Below are 23,337 nucleotides of genomic sequence, written 5' to 3' on the forward strand. Positions count from 1 at the left end.
GTCATCTCCAGTCCGTCCACTTTGATAATTTGACATATACAGTTCAGCAGGAGCTTTTTTATTCTTGCCTACATTAGACTCATTACATCAGACTCCTGTGTGACAATGTGCTGAATAATTAAGGTTTTTCTGGAGCGTAATGCATCGCTCAAACGATGCAGACAAAGCGGTCTGAAATGTCACAAAAAAGCTGTTGAAACAGTGAATAAGACAGCTCCTCCCCAGAGTATTAGAGGAGCATTTTAAACATATTCTGTCGCCTAATGGCTGTTTTTAAGATGTATATGTGTTAAAAGTTATAAATAGGAACAAAAGAGTTATCAAAAACAGTAATATATCTGAGGAAAAATGACATTTAAAATATGAACAATGTCTGTTTATGTCACCTAAGAATTAGCCAGTTTTGCTGTAGGCATGGTTAACAATATCTGGATAACAATTCAGTTAAAAAACCTTCTGCCTCTAACAAAAAAACAGAAATGAAGCAGGCAGATTCTCACAGCTTGCCCTTCTTTCCACATCTCAATATTAATCATTTATATGGCATCTTCTGCGTGTGCAGCGCGTGTATTTATGTGTGACTGAACGCGGCGGCGAGCAACACCTCGAAGCAATAACTGACCGGAGGATACATTTTGCACAGTGCTCCCTGCGATCCCGATGCAATCACTCCTCACCTCCCTTCTACTTTTTTCAGCCCTGAGAAAAGAGCATGATTTCCCCCCCCCCCTCTATCCCCCCCTCTATCTTTTGGCTGCTCAGGTTTATGAATACACTCTCGTGGGAGAACTGGCAAAACTCATCTGCAGACTTGTCTAAGTGTAAATCTCTCATTGTGAGATAAAAATCTGAATATTTAAATGTATTTTTCTCTCAAAACGCAGACTGCTTCGGGAGGGTTCAGTTGTAGATGCTATCTACTGTAGTCTATGGCTGTTCTCTATGAAATATGGATGCTCTGATACTGAGCTATTTTTACCACAAGCGCTGGATCGGTGCTGGCAGTAGAAGATCACAGTGTGACGAGGGATTGGGGAGAAGGGGGGGGGGCTGTACATATGTCCTGTTTCTATGGTTACTGTTGGCCTGGGGGTGGAGTTTCTGACAACTGATTTGTAACTGCCCCTCGAACAAGCCAGCTGTTGGATGCCCAGCACGATGAAGTTCTGTACGTCAGCAAGTAAAGGGCGCTGTTGTGGAGAAGATGAAGCACCACTCCACGGGCCCATTAAGTTTCCTTTGTTATAACATCATGTGATTTTTCAGAGAAGTGCGCAACGCCGTCTGTGCACCGGCTCGAGTCGTCGAAAAACTTTGGCAACTTTGATATTTACTCTTTTTTTCCTGTAGTGAGTTGATTAGGTTTTCGTGCACGTAAATGGTCTGCAAAGGCTACAATCACAAAGTTTATCGAACATTGTGACATCATCATGTAACCCTCGTACTCCTTTTGGCTAGCGCTCCATCAGATTGATAGTGATGGCATGAGGGGCAGGACATCTCTAAGCGGATGACCGATCACAACAGAGCCGGCCAGTTAACCAATCAGAGCAGACTGGGCTCTGGTTTCAGACAGAGGGTGAAAGAGGTGCTGCAGCACAGGCAGTATGAGAAGAATTAAGAGCTTTTTGAACAATAAAGCGTGGAGACATACATGTCACAGCAGAGGCACAAGGAACATATGTAAACCTGGAAATGAGCATAATAGGGCCCTTTTAAGGTCCATTGGCGAATGAATATATTTATCTAAGGTGCGTACAATATATATTGAACCACAACATAAAGCTTTTTTTAAAAACGTTTTGTCCAAGCCATGCACCATGTTCCCTGTTTCCAGCCTTAATGCTAAGGTAACGAGCCTAATGTTTAAAATATGAGTGTTAAAAAATCTACTTATCTAACAAAATAATATAATGGGATGTCTCAAATGTGAAACATTTGTTTGTTAGTAAGTAAGTCAAACTTTATTTATATAGGCAAGGCAAGGCAAGTTTATTTATATAGCACTTTTCAACACAAGGCAATTCAAAGTGCTTTACAAAAAATGAAAGACATTAAGACTTAAAAAAGAAAAGCTAATAAAATAAACATTAAAAGAAAAAAATACATGGATAAAAGTTACAGTGCAGTTTAAGATATGAATAGTTCAATTAAAAGCAGCGACAAAAAGAAAAGTCTTCTTGCTGGATTTAAAAGTAGTCAGAGTTGCAGCGGACCTGCAGGTTTCTGGGAGTTGGTTCCAGATATTTGGATCATAATAACTGAACGCTGCTTTACCATGTTTAGTTCTGACTCTGGGGACAGAAAGCTGACCAGTCCCTGAAGACCTGAGAGATCTGGATGGCACCCTTCTCAACACGGATGTACAAAGTGCTTTACAGTACAGTACACAGGACACAATTCAAAGTACAACTATAAAATGTAGAATAAAAGGCATAAAACAACAGAAGGTAACACATAGGATAAAACACGAATGAAAGACAGCTACTAACTCACCTCCTCCGGTGACCCAAAGGCCTGTCGGAAAAGGTGGGTCTTTAACTGCCCCTTAAAAATCTCTATTGAGGCAGAGGCTCTTAGTTTCTGGGGGAGTTCGTTCCAAAGCCTTGGGGCCACCGCCTCAAAGGCACGGTCCCCCTTAGTCTTTAGCCTGGTTCGGGGCACCCTTAGGAGGCCTTGCTCAGAGGACCTCAGGGCCCGGGTTGTGCTGTGAGGGTGGATAAGGTCATTAATGTAGGCTGGGGCTTGGCCATGGACAGCTGTATATGTGAAGACCAGTACTTTGAATTGGGTTCTGAGATGGACAGGGAGCCAGTGCAGGGCAGAAAGGATCGGAGTGATGTGGCATGTTTTTTTGGACCGAGTCAGTAATCTGTATGTATAAGTATGATTTGTTTCATGTTAGAGCATTTTAATTTAAAGCATTACAGCCAATTTTGACATGTGTTAATAGCTTGACTTTAAAACAATGTATACAAATGCAGCGTGGTTGGTGTAACCTGGATAGTATAGAACAATTATGATATATAGTGTATTATTCCACTTGCTCTGGGCTGCAGGACTACAACAATCCTCTGCCGTTGATGCTCTCTGAACGTCAAAATAAATGAAAGCCATTTTTCATTGTTAATCTGTTTTTTAAATCAGGTCAGGTTGTACTCAAGCAGCCTATTATAAAAAGCAGACAGTGCTTGAGCTCAACGTCGCATTCATCGAAAAACTTGGGCATCCTCAAGAAGAAATCATGTTAGATTTAATTGGCTCTGACCTTTTTAAATAACCTGTCTTGATCTGTTAACCTGCTAAATTGTGATGCCTGCGGATGGGTTACAAACGAGCAAATTCTTCGTGTTTAGATCAAGAAAATCATATAACACTAGAAGGCTTGATAGCATGGCTGTACAAGTGATGGGGATGAAAGGATGAAACCTGCCGTCATCCTCGTCCGTGAGGAGCACTTTTTAATTAGCATTATTCCCTGTGCAGTTCTTCAACTCTTTGATTGTGCACTGTGAAATAAACAAACGCTCACACGCACAAATGCATGCACAGGTTACTGTCATCATCCGAGGATAATTGAAACGTGTGTCTGGCATGTTTCCTCTCCGTCCTTCGGGCTAATTAGAGCTGCAGAGCCGAGAGAATACTACACTCTCGCTGCAGACATCTGATCGCTTTGATCCGCACGCGCCAGCTGTTGCACCAGCTCAACCACCTCAGATGCACTGCTGTGCTCTTCCTTTATTCCTTCTATCACTTTGAGACATCCTTATGTATTACAACTGCATGGCGGTGGAGGTTTCTGCACATCAATACAGAGCTGTAGTTATAGATTTTACCCTTGGCGAGAGTTTTGTGGAATTTGTTAGAAGGCAATGATGAGAAGTAATTGTTAATATCCCACTGGATTGATCCAAGTGCTCACCACATAAAATAATATTACTGTAAGTCTTAAGGCACATTTAGTCTGATATATTATTATTAGATGTAGTTTATATTTCAAGGCCAACAGTGCAGCGTTGCAAAGATTTGTACATTTGAATGTGCATGAACCACAAATTGGAGGAATATATATTTTGTCGCTGTCAACCACGTTTTGGGAGACTTTGTGTCCATGTAAAACAGTTATTTAATTTTTTTAAACCTTCATTTGGAGTTTTTTTTCCTTGGGAAGCTCGAATATTTTTTTTTTTAATTGTTCTGCAGTCTTATGTGACCCTGGGTTTATAAGCCTCTTAATAAACATTTCAAATTCCCACAGGATGATTTGGAAAAATGAATACTTGAAGAAAATAATTGACCTTAGTCGGGCTGAGCCAAACACTGAATCCCTACAACACATATCCAGTGTCTATCAGATCTTTAAATGGACAATAAATTGCATTTTCACATATTTTCCTTTTCACATTTCTTTTATGGCACACAATCCAATCCAATCCAATCCAATCCAATCCAATCAACAAAGTGCTGTACATCAACAACTGTATAAAAACATAGCATAAATACATAAAAACAGACGGGACATGACACAAATGTAATACACGAGACAATGAAACCAGATCAGAAGCCACCGACTGAAAAACTCTCCTACAGTATATGATGTAAAAACAATACAAAACACTAGTAAGGTAACAAATAAATAAATAAAAACCACATTTAACAGCACAAGTGTAACCTGGTATGTACAGTAAAAGCCAGGGGAAATAAGTGGGTTTTTAAACGAGATTTAAAGACAGGCAGAGTTGGAGCAAGTCTAACCTGGAGGGGTAATTCGTTCCATAACTTTGGAGCTGCAACAGCAAAAGCTCTATCTCCCCGATGCGTTCGCCTCGATTTTGGGACTTCCAGAAGGAGTCTGTCAGCCGACCTCAGTGATCGTGTGGGTGTGTATGGTTTTAAATGATCTGCCAGGTACGGTGGGGCTAAAGCGTTCAGGGCCTTGTATGCGAATAGCAACATTTTAAACTGTATTCTAAATTGGACTGGTAGCGCCAGTGTAAAGAGGCCACTACAGTCAACCATTCTTCATGAAGTCAACTCAATACAAACAGCTAATAAATCATATGATTTCATATAAAAATCAGAATTTTACTTTCCTTCTTTGTATTTCCCCAGCCCTTCTTTACGCCACCATCTTTGGTAATGTGACAACAATCTTCCAGCAGATGTACGCCAACACAAATCGCTACCACGAGATGATTAACAGCGTGCGGGACTTCCTCAAACTCTACCAGGTGCCCAAGGGCTTGAGTGAAAGAGTTATGGACTACATCGCCTCCACCTGGTCCATGTCTCGGGGCATAGACACTGAAAAGGTACGTCAGACTGCGACTTCTTTACTGGTCCTACTGCAGCCGGTGATTACTGGTTGTTTCCTAATTTTCCTGATGTTTTAAAAAAAAATGTTTTAAAGGTTTTTACATCCATTTGGGATTGAAATATCTAAGTTATAACTGCACGTAAAACCACAACAACTTTCTGGATTGAGTTTCCTTTGTTTAAACATTTTCAGATTTGTTGAGAAGTGAGCAATGCCATCTGTAGCATCTCTACTGTAGCTCAACGTAGCATTCATCAAAAAACGTTGGCAACTTTGAAATAAAATGTGTCCTACTTAAGGTCCATTGGGGATGACATATGTTCATCTTAATTGCTAAACATATACTCTGCTCTTAAAATCACTATGCAAGTTATTATTGTACTTTTTAACTTTTGGTCGAAGCAAGGCTAAGTCTTTCCCCCTGTTTCCAGCTATTATGCTAAGATAAGCTAACCAGCTAAATGTTTAATGTGACATTTGAGTAGTATTAATCTACTTTTGTGTTTTTTCTTGTGTTGTACTAACATCATGAGAAAAGCATGATAGCAGTGATACCCATTTTTCAGTTGTTCTATGCTAGTAAACCTAAAAACCTCACCAGAAATTAAAGTCATTTTTCATTGCTTATTTGTTTTTTCCTAAAACAGGTCAGGTTATTCTTAGGCAAACTTTAGCAGCCTATCATGAAAATCAGACAGTGGTATGGCATTTATTATGGCACAGTAACCATCCATCCTACTGAATTCAGATGATGCCAAAATTATTTGAGTGTGTGGAAATTAACCGTTTAAATCTGGCAGCAGATAAATTGAACTGGCGCCGCTCTGATTGATTCGAAGCCAGAAAGCATTCATAACGCTGCGTACCATTTAAATCCACCTGTCCAAAATCCAATCATGGAAAAAGTTGTATTATTTCACCTCAAATTTGAACCATCACTTGTAACAAGGTCTGGATTTTGTCATGGGGAAATCTGTAGTCAAAATCAAACTGTGATAATTATTGTGTCTCCTTTATATCTTGCACTGCATCTATGTTTTATTTATTTGTCTGGCTTCCGGCTACACTAAAGGGTCTAAAAATGGCGAATAATCCCTCTCTGCTTGACATTCATCTTCAAAGAGATTTGTTTCAGCTCTGCCACAGCCTGCCACCCTGGTGATTAGTAGGTGTGCTTAAACAACATTCTGCCACTCTGTGACACTCAGCACAGAGGAGGTGGGCGTGTGACCTTTATATGAAATGATACAAATTATTCATACTGGACATTCTTACTTGAGACCAAACCAATGGGTAAGTGGACTTCTAATGAAGTATTTCCTAAAGCAACTGAAAAAGAAAGAAGCTCCAAATCAGCTAGTTGAAAACACACCTAAGTTGTGACAGTTAATTAATTATTTATTTAAAAACAGCAATACTAACTTCTGAAAAACTTGCGTGCAGATACTGCAGACATTAATTGGAGACTTCAGGGTGCATTTGTTAAATGAACTTCAAGGGCCCTATTATTCATATTAGTATGTAGTGTCTCTACTGTGACATGTCTCTATGCTTTAATGTTCAAAAAGCTCTTTAATTTTCTCATGCTGCCTGTGCTGCAGTACTTTTTTCAGGGTGTTTCTCAATGTCGAGGACGCTTCCTTGGTAGCACATTTCTTCAGAGTCACTTGCTTCAGAAGCGAGGCAAGAATACTTCCTAGCCTCGGAAAACGAAGAATTGTGGAGCAGGTGTGCGTCATATGAGAGACCCCGCCTTAAATGGAGCGTGATTTCCGCCAAAGATTTGGAAATTGGTCCGTGCGCAAAGCATTGTGGGGATTTTAAGACCGCGGAGTCTACATATGTGCAGCCTCGAAATTTCTCGCTACGAAGTACGCTGGCCTCGGTAGAATTCCAATTATGCTGGACATTGGAACAGTCCTTCGGCGGCACTCAATGACGTAGTATGCTTGAGATAGTGGCTCTGGAGCAGCCTTACTCAACATTGAGAAACACCCTCTCTGTATGAAACCAGAGTCTGAAACCAGAGCTCAGTCTGCTCTGATTGGTTAGCTGGCTGGCTCTGTTGTGATTGGTCAACCGCTTAGAGATGTCCTGCACCTTAGCCTATCACGTACAATGTGTTGGAGCGCTAGCCATAAAAGGGCAAGTGTTACCGATGTCCCTTTGTTACTGAAGTAAACAAAGGAGTCCAGTGGGCATTTCAGGCACGGGGGTGGGGGACCAGACTAGGGTTGCCAGAAACTGACCATGATCAAAATCGATTATTCGGCAGCCCTGGCGAATAATAATAGATTAATCCCCCCCCCCCCAGGGAGAGGAACAAAAAAAACTCAGACAAAAGGAATTCCGTTGTTTTCTTTACTGGAGCATGTTTTACAGTACAAACAAAATAAATGACAAATAAACCAACATCAACATGATGTTGGTTTATTTTTTGTTATTTTCTAAAGTGCCTGCCATTGCCTTTTATTTGGAGATGCGCTATGCACGCACAATGTATTTATTGCAATGCTGCCATTATTAAATACAGGCTGCAGCTTGTATTAATAATAGCAGCATTGCAATAAATATTATTATAGCAATTTATTTATTGCAATGCTATTATTAATACAGGCTGTAGCCTGTATTAATAATAATAGCAGCATTGCAATAAATAAATTGCGCGCGCATCTTCAAATGGATGCACTCAAAATGCATTGTTGAGGTTGAGCTGTGATAGACCAACGTCTTTTCGCAGAGCTTGCATTTAACTTCCTTTGCACTTGTAAGTTCGAAGTAGTTCCACGAGGAGGAACTCTTTTTACCTGCTGCTTTGTTCATCTTTAGTCGCACGTGTGAGGGAGAGTGGGGGCGGGGGCGGTGTGTAGCGTGCTGCAGCAGCAGTCTGCTCTGCACGCAGGCTTCCTCCAAGTTTACAGTAAAACAAACTGGTGGTGTGACCAATGGCCAATTACAATTATTAATACTATTATTAGCATTAGTCTATATTTTGGTTGAAACTAAGCCATACAAAAATTAAAAAATACATAAATAATAATAAAAAAATATATAAATAAAATCGATTTTTAAAAATAATATTCGATTATGGAGACTGTAACGAATATTCGAATAATCGAATAATCACTGGCATCCCTAGACCAGACCAGACCATTTACTTCTACAAGTAAACTCTGAACATTTAGATTTATTATATATGTACTGGAAAAGAGTATCCAGAGACACATGACATGTTTAACCCTCCTGTTGTCTTCGGGTCAAATCTGACCGATTTACTACTTTCATCAATCATAACTTTTTGGTTTTAGATTCGATTGCATTAAGGCTTTATGAAATCCTTTACAGTAGACATTAAACATTGAACATGAAATTGCTGATCACCACTTTTATTGAATTTTGGATGATTTAGTCAACTTTGTAACACCCATTGTGTTCCCGGTCTCTCTCACACACACACACACACACACACACACACACACACACACACACACACACACACACACACACACACACACACACACACACACACACACACACACACACACACACACACACACACACACACACACACACACACACACACACACACACACACACACACACACACACACACACACACACACACACACACACTCTAGATGTCCCTTATGTGCCCAATCCCCCCATGTCAATCACACATGGCACTCACAAACACACACAGAACAATTTGACACATTTCCCGCTCTTACAGTATGTGCCCATCCCCCCACATGGATCACACCTGGCACACGCAATACATGTTCAGTATCTATTCTTTGTATATTTACTGCAGTTTTTCATGTATAACTGTAGTCTGAGTTTGAAAGGGTGTTGAATGAAATTTGGTGATGATTAATGTTTTTTGTGTTAATGTAATAGCAGTTAAAACAGGACCGGTCAAATTGACCGTGAACACCAAAGTAAGGGGGGGAAAACGAAGACAATAGGAGGGTTAAGATTCAAACAGCTCTTGTAAGTAATATAACTTTGTGATATAAAGTACATAACATATATTTTTACCTCTTTATGACTGTAAACAGAATAAAAGAAGTCAACATTTTTTACTGCAAAATCCCAATAGGAGCACAGGGCTTCTTCTCTGCTCAGCTGTTATAAACAAGGCAATTAAAGAAAGAAATGCTGTTATATTTCATTTTAGTGAACCTGTAAAAAAGTGCACACTGGCCAGGAAAAATATTATCAACTATATCACCAACAAACCAAAACCCATTACTGTAAATGGACTGCATTTATATAGCACTTTTCCAGTCTTTACACTTACACACTTCGTGCCATCGGGAGCAACTTGGGGTTGAATATCTTAAGGATACATTGAACCATCCTTATCATTTCTTTTTTTATGCATGCTTAGGTAACATTAAGCTGTCTTTGGCTCTTTTCTGCTGTCACAATGTCAATGTCCGCTCTGTGGGACTAATAAAGGTATTCTGATTCTGATCCTCCCTCACAGTTGCAGCCTCTTGCAAGTGTTTAGTATAAAGAAATGTGTAAAAATGTCCGTTGATTTCTCCCAATCTCAGTGAAGTAACAGGCAGAACACCCACATATTGTACATGTGAGATTTGTTTGAGATTTTGTTTTGTTTTTGACTGAGAAATAAAAGTCTGATTCTACCATAATAGCGATGTGATGCCCCACGTGAAGTTTTCCTTCTCTAAATTAAGTCATGGCAACAGATCATAACTCTATGATCGCCTAATGGGACAATAACAAGTATTCAAGGCTTTCATTGTCATTCGTACATAGCTACAGTGTAGTTATGTCGATGATAATCTTAGGTCCCAGGCTCCTCCAACAGTGCAACACAATAAAACGGATCAAATAGTGCAAGTAAATACAATAAACAATGCACGATTTTCTTTGAGCTCTTAAATATAACTCATTATTATCTGATGAGAGACAAATCATCACACAGCTCTCTCTCTCTACTCTTCAGGTGTTGCAGATTTGTCCGAAAGACATGAGGGCAGATATCTGTGTTCATCTCAACCGGAAAGTTTTTAAAGAGCACCCGGCTTTCCGCCTGGCCAGCGACGGGTGTCTCAGAGCGCTGGCCATGGAGTTTCAGACCATCCACTGCGCCCCTGGGGACCTGATCTACCACGCCGGGGAGAGCGTGGACAGCCTCTGCTTCGTGGTGTCGGGGTCACTGGAGGTTATACAGGATGATGAGGTGGTGGCAATTTTAGGTGAGTTAACATTTCATGCTGTGAGACTTTTCAGCATTTATGGCATAATCAATAATGCAATTCAGCACTTATGTTTATTTAATGAAAGAGGCGGACACCTTCTATTCCCCCAGCTGTCCTGCCCTAGATCTGCTCAAGTTTCAGAGTATAAAGTTATCTGATTAAAAAACAAAAAAAAAGTGACAGTGAAGCAGAGATCTAGGATGCAGATGTTCTGCTGCTACAGTACCTCACTGATGTCTAAATGTGTTATCTTCAACAGCAGAAAAAATAGCAGTGATGATGTCGGAGAGAAAAACATTCAGTCAAACTGTCCACGCACGGGCACACTGTTTTGCATCATAGTTACAACATTTTTGATGCTTAAAATACGCCTTTTCTTCCTTTACATGCTGTTTCGGGAAAACAGCTCTTTGGTGTTGCTGAGTCATACATTCAGGATTTGAACAAAAATATGTTTGTCACAGTTTCAGAATCTGCTCGGAAACATTTTGAATACAGACTGGATTATAAATACATAGACACATACCACAGACCCGGCGGCAGACACACATCTGTGGGCGGGCATTTGATTTACCAGGTCTGGCCCACCCCGACACTTACATTTCCCGGGAAATCTGAATTGTCAACGAGGGGGAGGGCGGTAGTTAGACGCTCGTGATTTGTCAACGGGGGGGGGGCGGCGCGTTCGTGAATTGTTGTTACGGAAAGAGAGGGGTTTTAGGTTGCCATAAGGCTGTTGACGGTCTTATTATACATCGGTTTTGTGGCACATTTGTAACGCTGTGCCTTGCTGTCACTGAGGAACTGCACACTGCTAAAGCAGCCTCCCTCTCCTCTGTCATCATCCTTTTGGACCTGTCTGCTGCATTCGACACGGTGAATCATCAGATCCTCCTTCGCACCCTCCAAGAACTTGGAGTTTCAGGCTCTGCACTTTTCCTCTTCACCTCATACCTCAAAGACCGCACCTACAGGGTTACTTGGAGAGGGTCGGAGTCCGACCCTTGTCAATTAACTACAGGGGTCCCTCAGGGCTCTGTTCTTGGTCCCCTCCTCTTCTCCTTGTACACAAACTCGCTCGGATCTGTCATTAGCCCGCATGGTTTTTCATACCACTGCTACTTGATGAAACCCAATTAATCCTGTCCTTTCCCCGCTCAGAGACCCAGGTCGTCGCACGCATCTCTGCTTGTCTAGCTGACATCTCTCAGTGGATGGCTGCTCACCACCTCAAGCTCAACCTTGACAAGACTGAACTGCTTTTCCTTCCGGGAAAAGATTGTCCCACTCTTGACCTAACAATCAACATCGGCACCTCTGTTGTTTCCCCGACTCAGACTGCAAGGAATCTGGGTGTGACCCTAGATAACAACCTGTCCTTCACTGAAAACATCGCTGCTACAACCCGCTGCTGCAGATACACGCTTTACAACATCAGGAGGATACGTCCCCAGCTGACCCAGAAAGCGACGCAGGTTCTGGTCCAGGCTCTCGTCATCTCACGCCTAGACTACTGCAACTCCCTCCTGGCTGGTCTACCTGCATGTGCCATCCGACCTCTGCAGCTCATCCAGAATGCAGCGGCTCGTCTGGTCTTAAACCTTCCTAAATTCTCCCACGCCGCTCCTCCGCTCCCTTCACTGGCTTCCAGTAACTGCTAGAATCCACTTCAAGACAATGGTACTTGCATACCATGCTGCGAATGGATCTGGCCCTTCCTACATCCAGGACATGGTTAAACCGTACACCCCAGCACGTGCACTCTGCTCTGCATCAATCAAACGGCTCGCTGCACCCTCACTGCGAAGGGGACCCAAGTTCCCATCAGCAAAAACACGTGGGTTTGCTATCCTGGCTCCAAAATGGTGGAATGAGCTCCCCATTGACATCAGGACAGCAGATAGCTTTTCAACTCCACTTCGAGCAATAGAACTATTAACAAAGCACTTATATACTAATAAAGCACTGGCTTATCTAAAGCCAGTTGAGTAGCACTTGAAATGTTTTTTCTCTATGAAACCTGATGTATTTTGTTGGTCGAACGCACTTATTGTAAGTCGCTTTGGATAAAAGCGTCAGCTAAATGCAATGTAATGTAATGTAATGTGCGCAAGCACACAGGCAAACTTGAGCGCACACAGGGGTGAGAGTGAGAGAGAGAGTGAGAGAGAGAGAGTGTGAGAGAGAGAGAGAGTGTGAGAGAGAGAGAGAGTGAGAGAGAGAGAGTGAGAGAGTGAGAGAGAGAGAGAGTGAGAGAGAGAGAGAGAGAGAGAGAGAGAGAGAGAGAGAGAGAGAGAGAGAGAGAGAGAGAGAGAGAGAGAGAGTCAATTTCTCTTCAAAATATAATTGATTGCCAGCCTCCCTTGTCGCTGGCTTGCTAGCTTGTTGGTAACGTAACTGATTTCTTCGAATGTGCCTGCATCTGGCACTGAGTTGCCATATTCCTTTTGTGAGCTCTTTTTGTTCGTGAACCACTTCCTGATATCCATTGTTGCAGATAAATATAAATGATAATATCCAGACTAACCTAGCAGGAGTAAACTGACAGGCTGCTGTGCCACATCTCACTTAAAAAAAAAACAACACACGACTCAACCCAGTGAAAAACCACTCTCGCGCGCAGACTTTCATTCAGACTTTCATTCAGAATTTGATATTAAACTCATCTTTAAACATAGTTTAATACAAAATAAATATTAGGACAAAGCCCTGCAAATAACAACAATAAACATAATAATAAAAACATTTAAATGTTTTATTCAGCCCTGATTAAAACAGCAGGCCCAAATCCTGGATGGGCATCTAAAATAAGACACAAACTGATAACAGTATAATTATCATTAGCCGGTTCTAATGCATATTGATAAGTAAAGAATACAAATAATTGCTAACTGTTTTGACCTTTCTACATCTTTCTTTATCAGTATTCAGAGGACATGTTTGTTTGTTTGTAGCCTTTATTTAACCAGGTGAAAGCCCCTTGAGATCAAAAGATCTCTTTTTCAAGGGTGACCTGCAGAAATAACAATTTCCCATGTCTACACTGGCTAAATCACAGCACAGTATTGTCGTCTTGGCAGTTTTGTCTAATCTAATACTGTCCTCAGTCTGCTCGACACACAGGAGATCTAAGTGTTATTTATCATTAGCACCATCTGGATAGCAGTCAACGTGTTATTGCTTTTGCAACTTTTTTAAATTTTGTATTGTAATCAGATGTTTTCAGTCATGTAAAAAATTAATTCATAAATATTTTCACACTGTGTGAGAAGCTGTTGATTTTGTTGATTACATTGAATCATAACACTTCATGTTTATAAGTTATAGTAAAAAATATCTCTCTGGAAGTCTCACTTGAGTGGTCGATTGCGACTGTGTTGCTAATGCTTTATGAGTCTGTTGTAGTTTATAATACAGTCTATGGTTGTAAGCCATTAATAAAAACAACTTTCAGGTTGCCAGGTTGTAAAAATACCCTCCTTTAGCATGGCACTAGATTTTTCTGAGATGTGTTGACAAAGGAACGAGCTAGCAAAAGGAAGCATATTTTATTAAACCTGGCAACCCTAGAGTACAGTAAGTGACCATTCCTCATTAGATAGTGTTAAAACCTGCTGGTATAACGTCCCCTTTATTTCCTCCCAAAGGACACATTTGTGTTATATTAAAGGAATTGCCGCTTCAAAAAAGGAAAATCACCAAAGACACAGATTTACAAAAAAAACAGCAGGTTGTGAAATAAGTTTCTTTTTACTCAGAAAATAAAAAATTGCCTTAAGAACTGCAGATGGTATTTATCACAACCTGGGCCACCCAAGATGTCTTTTAATAAAAGGCATGATGTATAATGCTAAAGTAAATGGTTTGTCAATGCTAGTCGTATGTATTAATCTCCTTTTTGCTAGTACCTAGTTTGAACTCTTTCTCTCTCTGCAGGTAAGGGAGATGTATTCGGGGATGTTTTCTGGAAAGAAGTGACTCTCGCTCAGGCCTGTGCTAACGTCCGAGCTCTGACCTACTGCGATCTCCACGTCATTAAACGCGACGCCCTGCAGAAGGTGCTGGAGTTTTACACCGCCTTTTCAAACCACTTCTCCAGGAACCTGCTGCTCACTTACAATCTGCGAAAGAGGGTGAGTGAATTTTAAAATAACACCAAGAAAGAACAAATTAGAATTCACTCAGTTCAGCATTGGGCTTTACACAATTCTTTTCAATATCTGGAGACTTCTGCTCTCTTTCAACTACAGCTATTTTCAAAATACTTGTTAGAGAAAAAAAGCAAGAAAAAATGGCAACTACAGAAAGGTAGTAAACATTCTGCTTTTCAATTAAAGTTAATTAGATTTCCTACTCAGTTTGATCTGTTACTGTGCCTCTGATCAGACCATTATTTTTAATGAAGAGCTTGAACTTTAAGTTGATGTCCTGCATCTCGTTTTTATTTGGTGTCATGACTCATAATTGCTGCACTGCTTTTTGCACTGTGCGTCCCAAAGGTCACATAGTAATATGTGTGGGGGAGTGCAATGACTGCCTGTCTTTCTACAGTTTCTACAGGACCAGCTTTTTTCTTTCTCTCTATGTTTAGCTTTAATGGCTGCCTCTTCTCATGTTAAAGGAAGGAGACTAACATTATGTGAAATACGTTTGTTGCTAAGAGTTAGGCTAGAAGATTTATAACTGCTCTTTTGTTTGTCAGTTAAATATGAAGCTGCAGCTAGGAAAAAGCTTAGCTTAGCACCAAGACTGAAAGCAGGTGGAAACAGCCAGCACGGCTTTGTCCAAATGTACAAAAATCCACATACCACCATTTTGGAAAAACTCAAGCAGGGAAAAGCTAACTGCCTCATAACTTACAAGCGACAGCAACGTAACTTCAAATGACGGCAGCACTGATCATTGATTTTCTGTAACTTTCCAAGTCTGTTCGTTTTCTTTTCCATTAACCACTCTATAATCACTGCAAGAGCCCAAACCGTTTTCCTGTTAGTGGTTACTCCATTTGTCTTCTTCTGCTGTCCAGCACTCTGTCTTTTAACCTCTTTCCTTCTCCTGCCTTCTTTTCCTTTTCTTTACTGGGGACAGTTCACCCATCATGAATCCAAAGTGTTGTGCTCTATACAAATATAAATATGAATATTCAAAAAGTATTCCACAGTGTTTTCTGATGGACACTAATGTTTGTTGTCCACAGCTGATATTGAATTTATCTGATTTTTTTGTGCGGATTGATAGACCGTCTCTTGATCCTCCTTAGCGACGGTCTGTTCTTCTTAGCAACAGTTTGTAAGTGAGAATTAACAACATCTGAAATGTCCAAATTGACCAATCCGAATCAATTATTCAACTAAGCCGTGTAATAAAAAGTGTTATAGATCTTATTATGAAAGAAAAGCAACAAGACAAAAGGTGGCTTCTACCAGAAAGATTGAACACACCGTTTTAGAAAAAAGGTACATTTGATAGATTTAATACCAAAAATGAAAACAAATCTAGCTGGGCTCATACACAACACATGCAAAAACACAGTTCCATTAAACAGCCATTTTTTATAGCCACTCTTCATATCCTTTAACCAGAAATTAACATCTGTGATCAACAACTCAAGTGTGGCTACCAATCGTTACCGCATGCATAAGCAGGTTAGGCTGCCCCAGAGAGAACAAGTCAGATTGAATTGCCTGCATATGAAGAGGCAATCTCATCTGCTGCATTAAAGTCTCGATTCACCAGGGTCCCACTCTACTGCAGGGAAATCCAGAGATGGATTAAATAAGGAGCCTAACGCTGCCTTCAAGGAGCTTGTGAGGTTGTGTGTACGTCCTGGGAAATCCGACACACGATATGTTCGACATTCAAGTCGTTCGAGTTATGAGAACAGTGTTGCTATGAGGCTGAGAAGGAGAATAGATGTTGTCGGGCCTTTTTAGAAATGATGAATGATTTTGTATTTATTGCATTTCAGTGCCTTGCCCGGTATCTAAAAATGGGTATTTTTCTTGTTCCATTTTCTATCAAAAAACTTCCACTTAATAAGTTGGTTGTTCAAACACTAGACTCTTCTCAAGAACATATCAGTCAGATATCCTCCGTTGGCTTTTATGTATAGCTGAAACATTTATCTTTTACAGTTGTCTTTTAAATGTTTATAATATTTAAAATTAAATAATTAAACCCTGAAATATCGATATTGGCCTCACTGACCACTTTATTGTGTGTGCACTTAATGTGAAGCTACAGCCTGTTAGCTCAGCAAGGTTGTAAACTTAAATGTATTTTTGCTGAACCTGTTGTTGATCATTGCGCCCCCTACTGGCAGGTTAAGAGCAGTCAGTTGTTAATGGCGGAAAAAAAGCTTAAAAAGCTTACAACACAAGTGTCCATTAGCAGTTGTGTGTTAAGCTAACAGTCTAACAGTGTGTGTGTTTACCCACGAAAGCCAGAGGCAGGATATGAACTTTCCCTCTGTGTTGTGGGAATAACCTCTTTAAAGGAGACATTTACACATTTTGAAACATTGGCTTGTCTTCCTCACGATCTGTAGAATCAGTGAGATGAATACACCTGTTTATCTAACTCATTTTTTTCTGTTTTATACTTCAAGAGATTAAATTGACTTAAGGCCCTCCAATGCTTGTATGCTTGCATTATATAAAAGAAAGTAAGAGATGGTTTTTGTCATTGTGCTTTACTCATAATATCTTTAAATCCTTTTGTAGATTGTCTTCCGAAAGATCAGTGATGTGAAACGTGAGGAGGAGGAGCGACAGAGACGTAAAAATGAAGCCCCTCTGAACTTGCCACCAGATCACCCTGTAAGGAAACTCTTCCAGCGCTTTCGGCAGCAGAAGGAGTCGCGGCAGGAACCTGAAAAACTGGCGGACCATGACATCGAGAAGGGCCCTGTGTACGTGGACATCCCGATTGCCAAAGCAGCCGTCACAACCACCAGCATCGTCACGGTGACAGAGAGCCCAGCAACACCTTCATCTTCTATGCCTTCATCTTCAACAGCACTCAACTGCACTCCCTCAGACAAGGCGAAGCTGCAGGTGCCGGTCCTCGTCTCTCTTATCGGGGGCCGGGTCTCAGAACCGGTCAAAGTCAAAGGCTGGGGTCGCTTCAAGGAGTCCATGGCCAAACCTGACAATTGGAACAAAGTGTCCAAAGCCGAATCCATGGAGACTTTACCAGAACGGGCCAAGGTGCACGAGTCACAAACGTCTCTAAAGAAGACAGACTCTTGTGACAGCGGCATCACAAAAAGTGATCTGCGCCTGGACAAAGTGGGCGAGTTTCACATTACGCCCCTGGACCGGAGTCCCTTGCAGCCTCCGGAGACCAGGCACGCCTTCTACACCATCCCGGAGCAGACGCTACAGGCCTCGCTCCTGGAGATCAAACTGGAGCTGAAGGACGACCTCAAGAACCTGAACGTTCGAATGTCCGGCCTGGAGGCGCAGCTCACAGAAGCACTTCAACTCCTCAAATCGAGGAGATCAAATGCTGACTCTCCACAGCCACTTTTTGACATTTCTCGACCTGCTTCACCAGAACTGGACAAAGAAGACATCTTCTCTTGAAGGAAGGTACGTTAACAAATCAGGTTGACTCTGAATCAGCTGGAATCCAGTAATATCCAGATTACTTGGATAGGCTGCAATGGATGCACCATTTAAGTTATCAGGCAACAGTGTGGTCTTCAAGACGCACCGGCCTTTTATCATAGGGGTGTACCCGACCGTTTACAAGGCAACATCGTGTGGAAAAGTCGCGGGTGTATCCCAGAACTTGTCGGAGAAAAACCGAAAGATCGGGAGGTCATTCAAACACTGACAGCTCTATGTCTGTACATAAGTTTGGTTTATTTTTCCATCGCACTATAATGGAAAAATAGCTTGAGCGGTTTGATATTATCTCAATTTTGAGAGCGTCAGTGGAAGACCAACGTTATATCTCTGTTTTGAAATGAGTAGAAACAGCATGACCCACTGGTTTGTTATTGCATCATTTGTATGGGTTTCTTTGCATGTCACATAAAGTAGGCGCGTGTCTCTAAATTGCAGATGGTGCATATTTAATTAATTAAGGCCACAGCGTGAGCCATTTGCATTATTTCACCATGACAGCGGGAAAGCACAGTCTTTCCAGATGTTGTAACAGGCGCAAGGTAATTTCCTCCAGCAATTGATGAACTCTTCTTATTAAATCAACTGCCAGGATCATTTTGAATAATTCAACAGATAACTCTGGCCGAGCAATCAGATTTTCAAAGACGTCTTTTAGCAGAGCTAACAATTCCTATAAACCATGGGAGGATGAATGGCACCACATGATCCATCTTTTCTGATATCTTGTATTTGTTTTTCTTGTGTACAAACACACATGTATGTACTGTATGAGAGCCATGAACTTCTAGCTTTGTTGATGCATAATGTGATGCAGATGGTACTGATAATGGCTGTGGCCCTTCCCTTATTTTAAAAACTGTAAAGTTATGAATGCTCTTTTGCACAATATTTCTTAAATAAAATGTATTTATTGCTAAAATATACGTGCAGGTTTGTTCATGTAAGCAAACACAAAAGTCATTGGAAACTGTTATATTGATGAATTTTCTGGGGTACATTTTCCCATTTGTTGCACCAGTTAGCATGCATGATTACTTTGTGTCTCTCTTCACATTCACTGGAGGAAAAACACATCATCCCATGATGCCACCAGACACAAGTTGACTATATTTAAGGAACAAAGATGGTGAAAATGTTCCGGCTATGTGTTTGCAGTGCAGGTGATTTGTCTTTGTATTTGAAGCCAATATTTGGAGAGAACATCTACTTGCGTCCGGCTTACACGAACTTAACGTTCCCTAAATGTGCATTAAAACTTGGCGACAACCGAAAACACCAGACTGCTCCTGCTTACACAGTGTCTCACCAACAATGTTCAACTACAAGTCATTTCATGTATGAATAAAGGAAACAGCAGGATTCTAAAGAGATAATATACCACTTTTTGTTCTTTATCAAACATTTTACTGTTTTGGGTAATTATTCAAAAACAGACTTTTAATTAACTGAAATACACCCAGGCATTGTTTTCCAGTCATGATAAATAACATTGTTTAGGAAAAAGTATACATGTCGACAGCAAGTGGGGGCGAAATGTCATGTATTTTTCTTTAAATTGTAATTTTTGTTTAACATTTGAACACAATGCAATTTCACCACAAAGGAAAAAGGTATTAACAGAGCAACACACTTATACAGAAAACAAACTGGATAGCATTTATATTTAAATTATTATTTTGTCCGTTACGGAAACCTTTCAAGTCCAGACAAAAGATACATTTCTAGTAAAAGTGAGTTCTGTCTTCAAGCAATAATAATAATTGTGCATATTAAAGGACAATTTGAATGCTAAAATATACGTTAAGGCTCTTTAAAATTGTGTTTTCTGTTTATAAAATCAATAATAATTGTGCATATTTTACTGATACAGAATAATTTTAGGGTTAAAACAGCAGTTCAGGCTCTTTAGCTTTGAATAATGGAAGAAAGTCTAATAATATTCAGTAAATATGACTCGCTTTTGCAGTTTTATTCACACCAGAATAACATAATTGAAAGTCTGGAACTTTACCGTCTATACCGTCTTACACAAGGCAAAAATATAACCATCATTCTATATTATTTATTATTCATATTGATAATTTATGTTCCCTGTGAGACTTTTCTCTTATCAAGACCGGACAAGCTGAGACAGCACGACTCAGAGAGAAAATACGCTGTTTTGTTTTTCTCCAGCACATTCTGTGGCTCCATTTCCATCAAAAATTCAGCTTACTTAAAAATGCATGGGCATGTCATCACAGAAGTGAGAAAGCATTTGGTTTAGAGCCAGTGTTTGTCTTTATAGGTCTGCTTTGACAAAGAGTTTTGGTGGTAGAGAGACGGTTTGATTCAGAGAGGGAAAAGTACTAAAATATTTTTGCTGTGACCTCTCTATCACAGAGAATTCATAAAGCTGCTGATAACACCAGTTCAGAAATCAAACAAGAAATAAAAGGGCATACAGTGTCTGTGAGGAATTCAGTCACATATCAAACGTATGTAATGCTAGACAGTCTTTATCTCAAATTTGACATCAATAAATCTACAAATGTGGTAAAAAGGGACTTCTTCAGTTATTGGGATTACAATGGCACTTAATTCAGACACACAGTGACATGAAACAGACACATTTAAATCAGTATTATACTATGGTGAAACATTTTTACAATTTTTAAATTGAAAAAACTAAATTATTTTAAGTGTTAATTTTTTGGGTTTAATATTACATTTTTTCAAATCCATTATTGTTATGCAGATAAAGTGTTTACTGTTGTATTTACAGTCATGCTATGTGTATGGTAATACAAAAACATAAAAACACACAACACTAGCCTACAAACTAAAAAAAACACAACAACAAAAACAGTATAAAAACAATCTTTGAGAAATGTAGAAATGTAACATTTTTCATAAAAATGAGGTGGGTTTGAAGTTATATCTGAACGACTTGGCATTAATAAAATCTAGCACATCAAATGCATTACACACACTACAAGCCAAGCACATTGTGCAGCACATCAACGTTTTTAGAATTACATGAAGGTACAGTATTGTTGGACATTCTGGGACGTCCATATTTGTTAACAATAGCTCTGGAGCAAGGCGTTGGCTAGCTCATTCGCATAAATAAGCTGGGAAAACGCTTAGCATTGCTCAAAGTTCAAAAGCACCCACCAACACATCTAAAGCTCATTAATTAACACACTTTATCTGACTCTGTAAATCCAAAATATAAAAGTTATGTGTTGGTAAGCGTTTATAAACTTTGGACAAAGCCAGGCTAGCTGTTTCCCACTACTTCCTGTCTTTATGCTAAGCTAAGTGTATTAACATACCGTTCTAGCTCCGTATAATGCAAGAGGGAAATAAAGTTTCACATCTAACTCTCAAGGCATGTGAAGATATGTCAAACCAATCCTTCAAAAATAATGACTTTCTAGGGCAAGTTAGTTTTCTTAGTCAGAAGACAGTGTAGAAAGTGAGTTAAAGCTTTCTCTTTTTCTGAAATTAGTGAATAGTAGGCGATGCATGAAAGCTCGGGACACACTTTGAGTCAGGATATTTTGAAATATTTTACAACAGTTAAACCACAACTGTTTAAAATAAAGTAAAACTAATGAAAAATGTTTTAGCTTGCTCTGACTTTTCATAATATACCAACAACAATGAGGTGCTGAATGTCATTTCAATATTATTTTTGTGATTCAACCATATTGAACCTGCATGGAAAAGAATATCTAATTTGTATAACAAATGACAATTTAATTGTTTTCTTAGAAGTTAGTAAAAGTGGGATATTTTCATATTAGCTAAAATAGTTTACTTCACTAATGACACTTGTGAATGACACCTGATAATATTTGTGAAGTTCAAGACACAAACAATGAATTTTAACGTTCTGTTCTGTGACTTACTGTATTATTCTATTATAACGATGCATTAAAACTGTAAATTCCCAATTCTTTAAGTAACATTTTACAGTATCAAACAATAACTGAACCAGATAAAACAGATTCTTCACAATATAACAAGTCAAAAAGATGAAAGGTGTTCCAGCTAGAAATCTGATTTTGTACCACTATTTGAATGCAGCCCTGCAACAAAGATATGGCATGTTGAGAGAACTTCCACCTACACTTGTTTTCGAAAGGCTGAATGTTTTTTTTACAAATACTATAAATATACATAACTAAAATGGGATGTAGGTGCACTCTAAAACTCAGAGACAAGATCCTTGAAAGCAATATGTAGTTCTGTGCTGTAACAAACAAAGGTCCAAGTCGTAAGGAGAACTATGAGAAACCTTTTACAGTATACTGTACTACGACTTCATTACATTTACCCTTAACATATTAAACCTTTGATTGCTACTGAAAAGCATGTAACACTGTGCCTTCATAATATTGCCCCGTACTCCTTATCAAGGCCTGCAGTGAGAAAATTACTCCTTTGAAACAATTTGAACACAGAACTATTTTTGTGGTCAGCAATAGGAAGCTGCCTGGTTATAAAAACCTTACACATAAATATATATATGCACAAATAATATTGCAATGTTTAGATTCTTATGAAAGAGAAACATTTTGTGTATGGTTTATGTAATATGCTCAAACACATCAAATGATGAGAAATGTATTTATTCAAGCACAATGGGAACTCTTTGTTATGAAATGTGACACACTGTACTATTCATAATAAATATTTTATACACTGTAGCCTGTCTTTTGTCTTTGGGGAGTGCATGCATCCATTTATCCGTCAGTCTTTGTCTTTCAGCTCCCCTGCCACTGAGAGCTGGGAAAGTGAAACTCAGCAGGTGTTTTTCTCCCGCTGATCTTCTCACGTCAGATTAACCTCGCAGTTTCGTGCTAATTTAAGAGGATTCGTTGCTGAACCCCGCTTACATTGATCCTACTTATGTGCCACAGATATGATAATCCCAGGAGAACAGAAATCAACTAATGGAGACACTCGAGGCTCGCCACAAACAAGATGGTCCAGATTTAGTAAGATTTAAGTAAGTAATATTGTATTTATAGTATATAACACCAGGTTTATAGATAAATGAATGGAGGACACAAATACAAAAGACGCAAATTAATTACAGCTCCTACACAGGGATAAGATAAGATAAGATGTACTTTATGAATCCCAATTTGGGAAATGTTTT

The 23,337-nt window shown here is 39.7% G+C and overlaps 1 protein-coding gene across 2 annotated transcripts in view; it reads left to right on the forward strand.

The window, feature by feature from the left end:
* The window catches only part of kcnh1a (potassium voltage-gated channel, subfamily H (eag-related), member 1a), a 47,236-nt gene extending 24,398 nt beyond the window's left edge, over positions 1-22,838 (forward strand). For both annotated transcript variants that reach the window (XM_034101492.1, XM_034101493.1), the window contains exons 9-12: positions 5,116-5,315; positions 10,296-10,548; positions 14,488-14,684; positions 17,274-22,838. In XM_034101492.1, the coding sequence (XP_033957383.1) occupies positions 5,116-5,315; positions 10,296-10,548; positions 14,488-14,684; positions 17,274-18,137 (1,514 nt within the window). In that variant the 3' untranslated portion in view covers positions 18,138-22,838. The remainder of the gene's footprint in view (positions 1-5,115; positions 5,316-10,295; positions 10,549-14,487; positions 14,685-17,273) is intronic.
* Positions 22,839-23,337: the final 499 nt, after the last annotated feature.

This window comes from Pseudochaenichthys georgianus, chromosome 15 (assembly GCF_902827115.2).
Source record: "Pseudochaenichthys georgianus chromosome 15, fPseGeo1.2, whole genome shotgun sequence".
NCBI lineage: Eukaryota > Metazoa > Chordata > Actinopteri > Perciformes > Channichthyidae > Pseudochaenichthys > Pseudochaenichthys georgianus.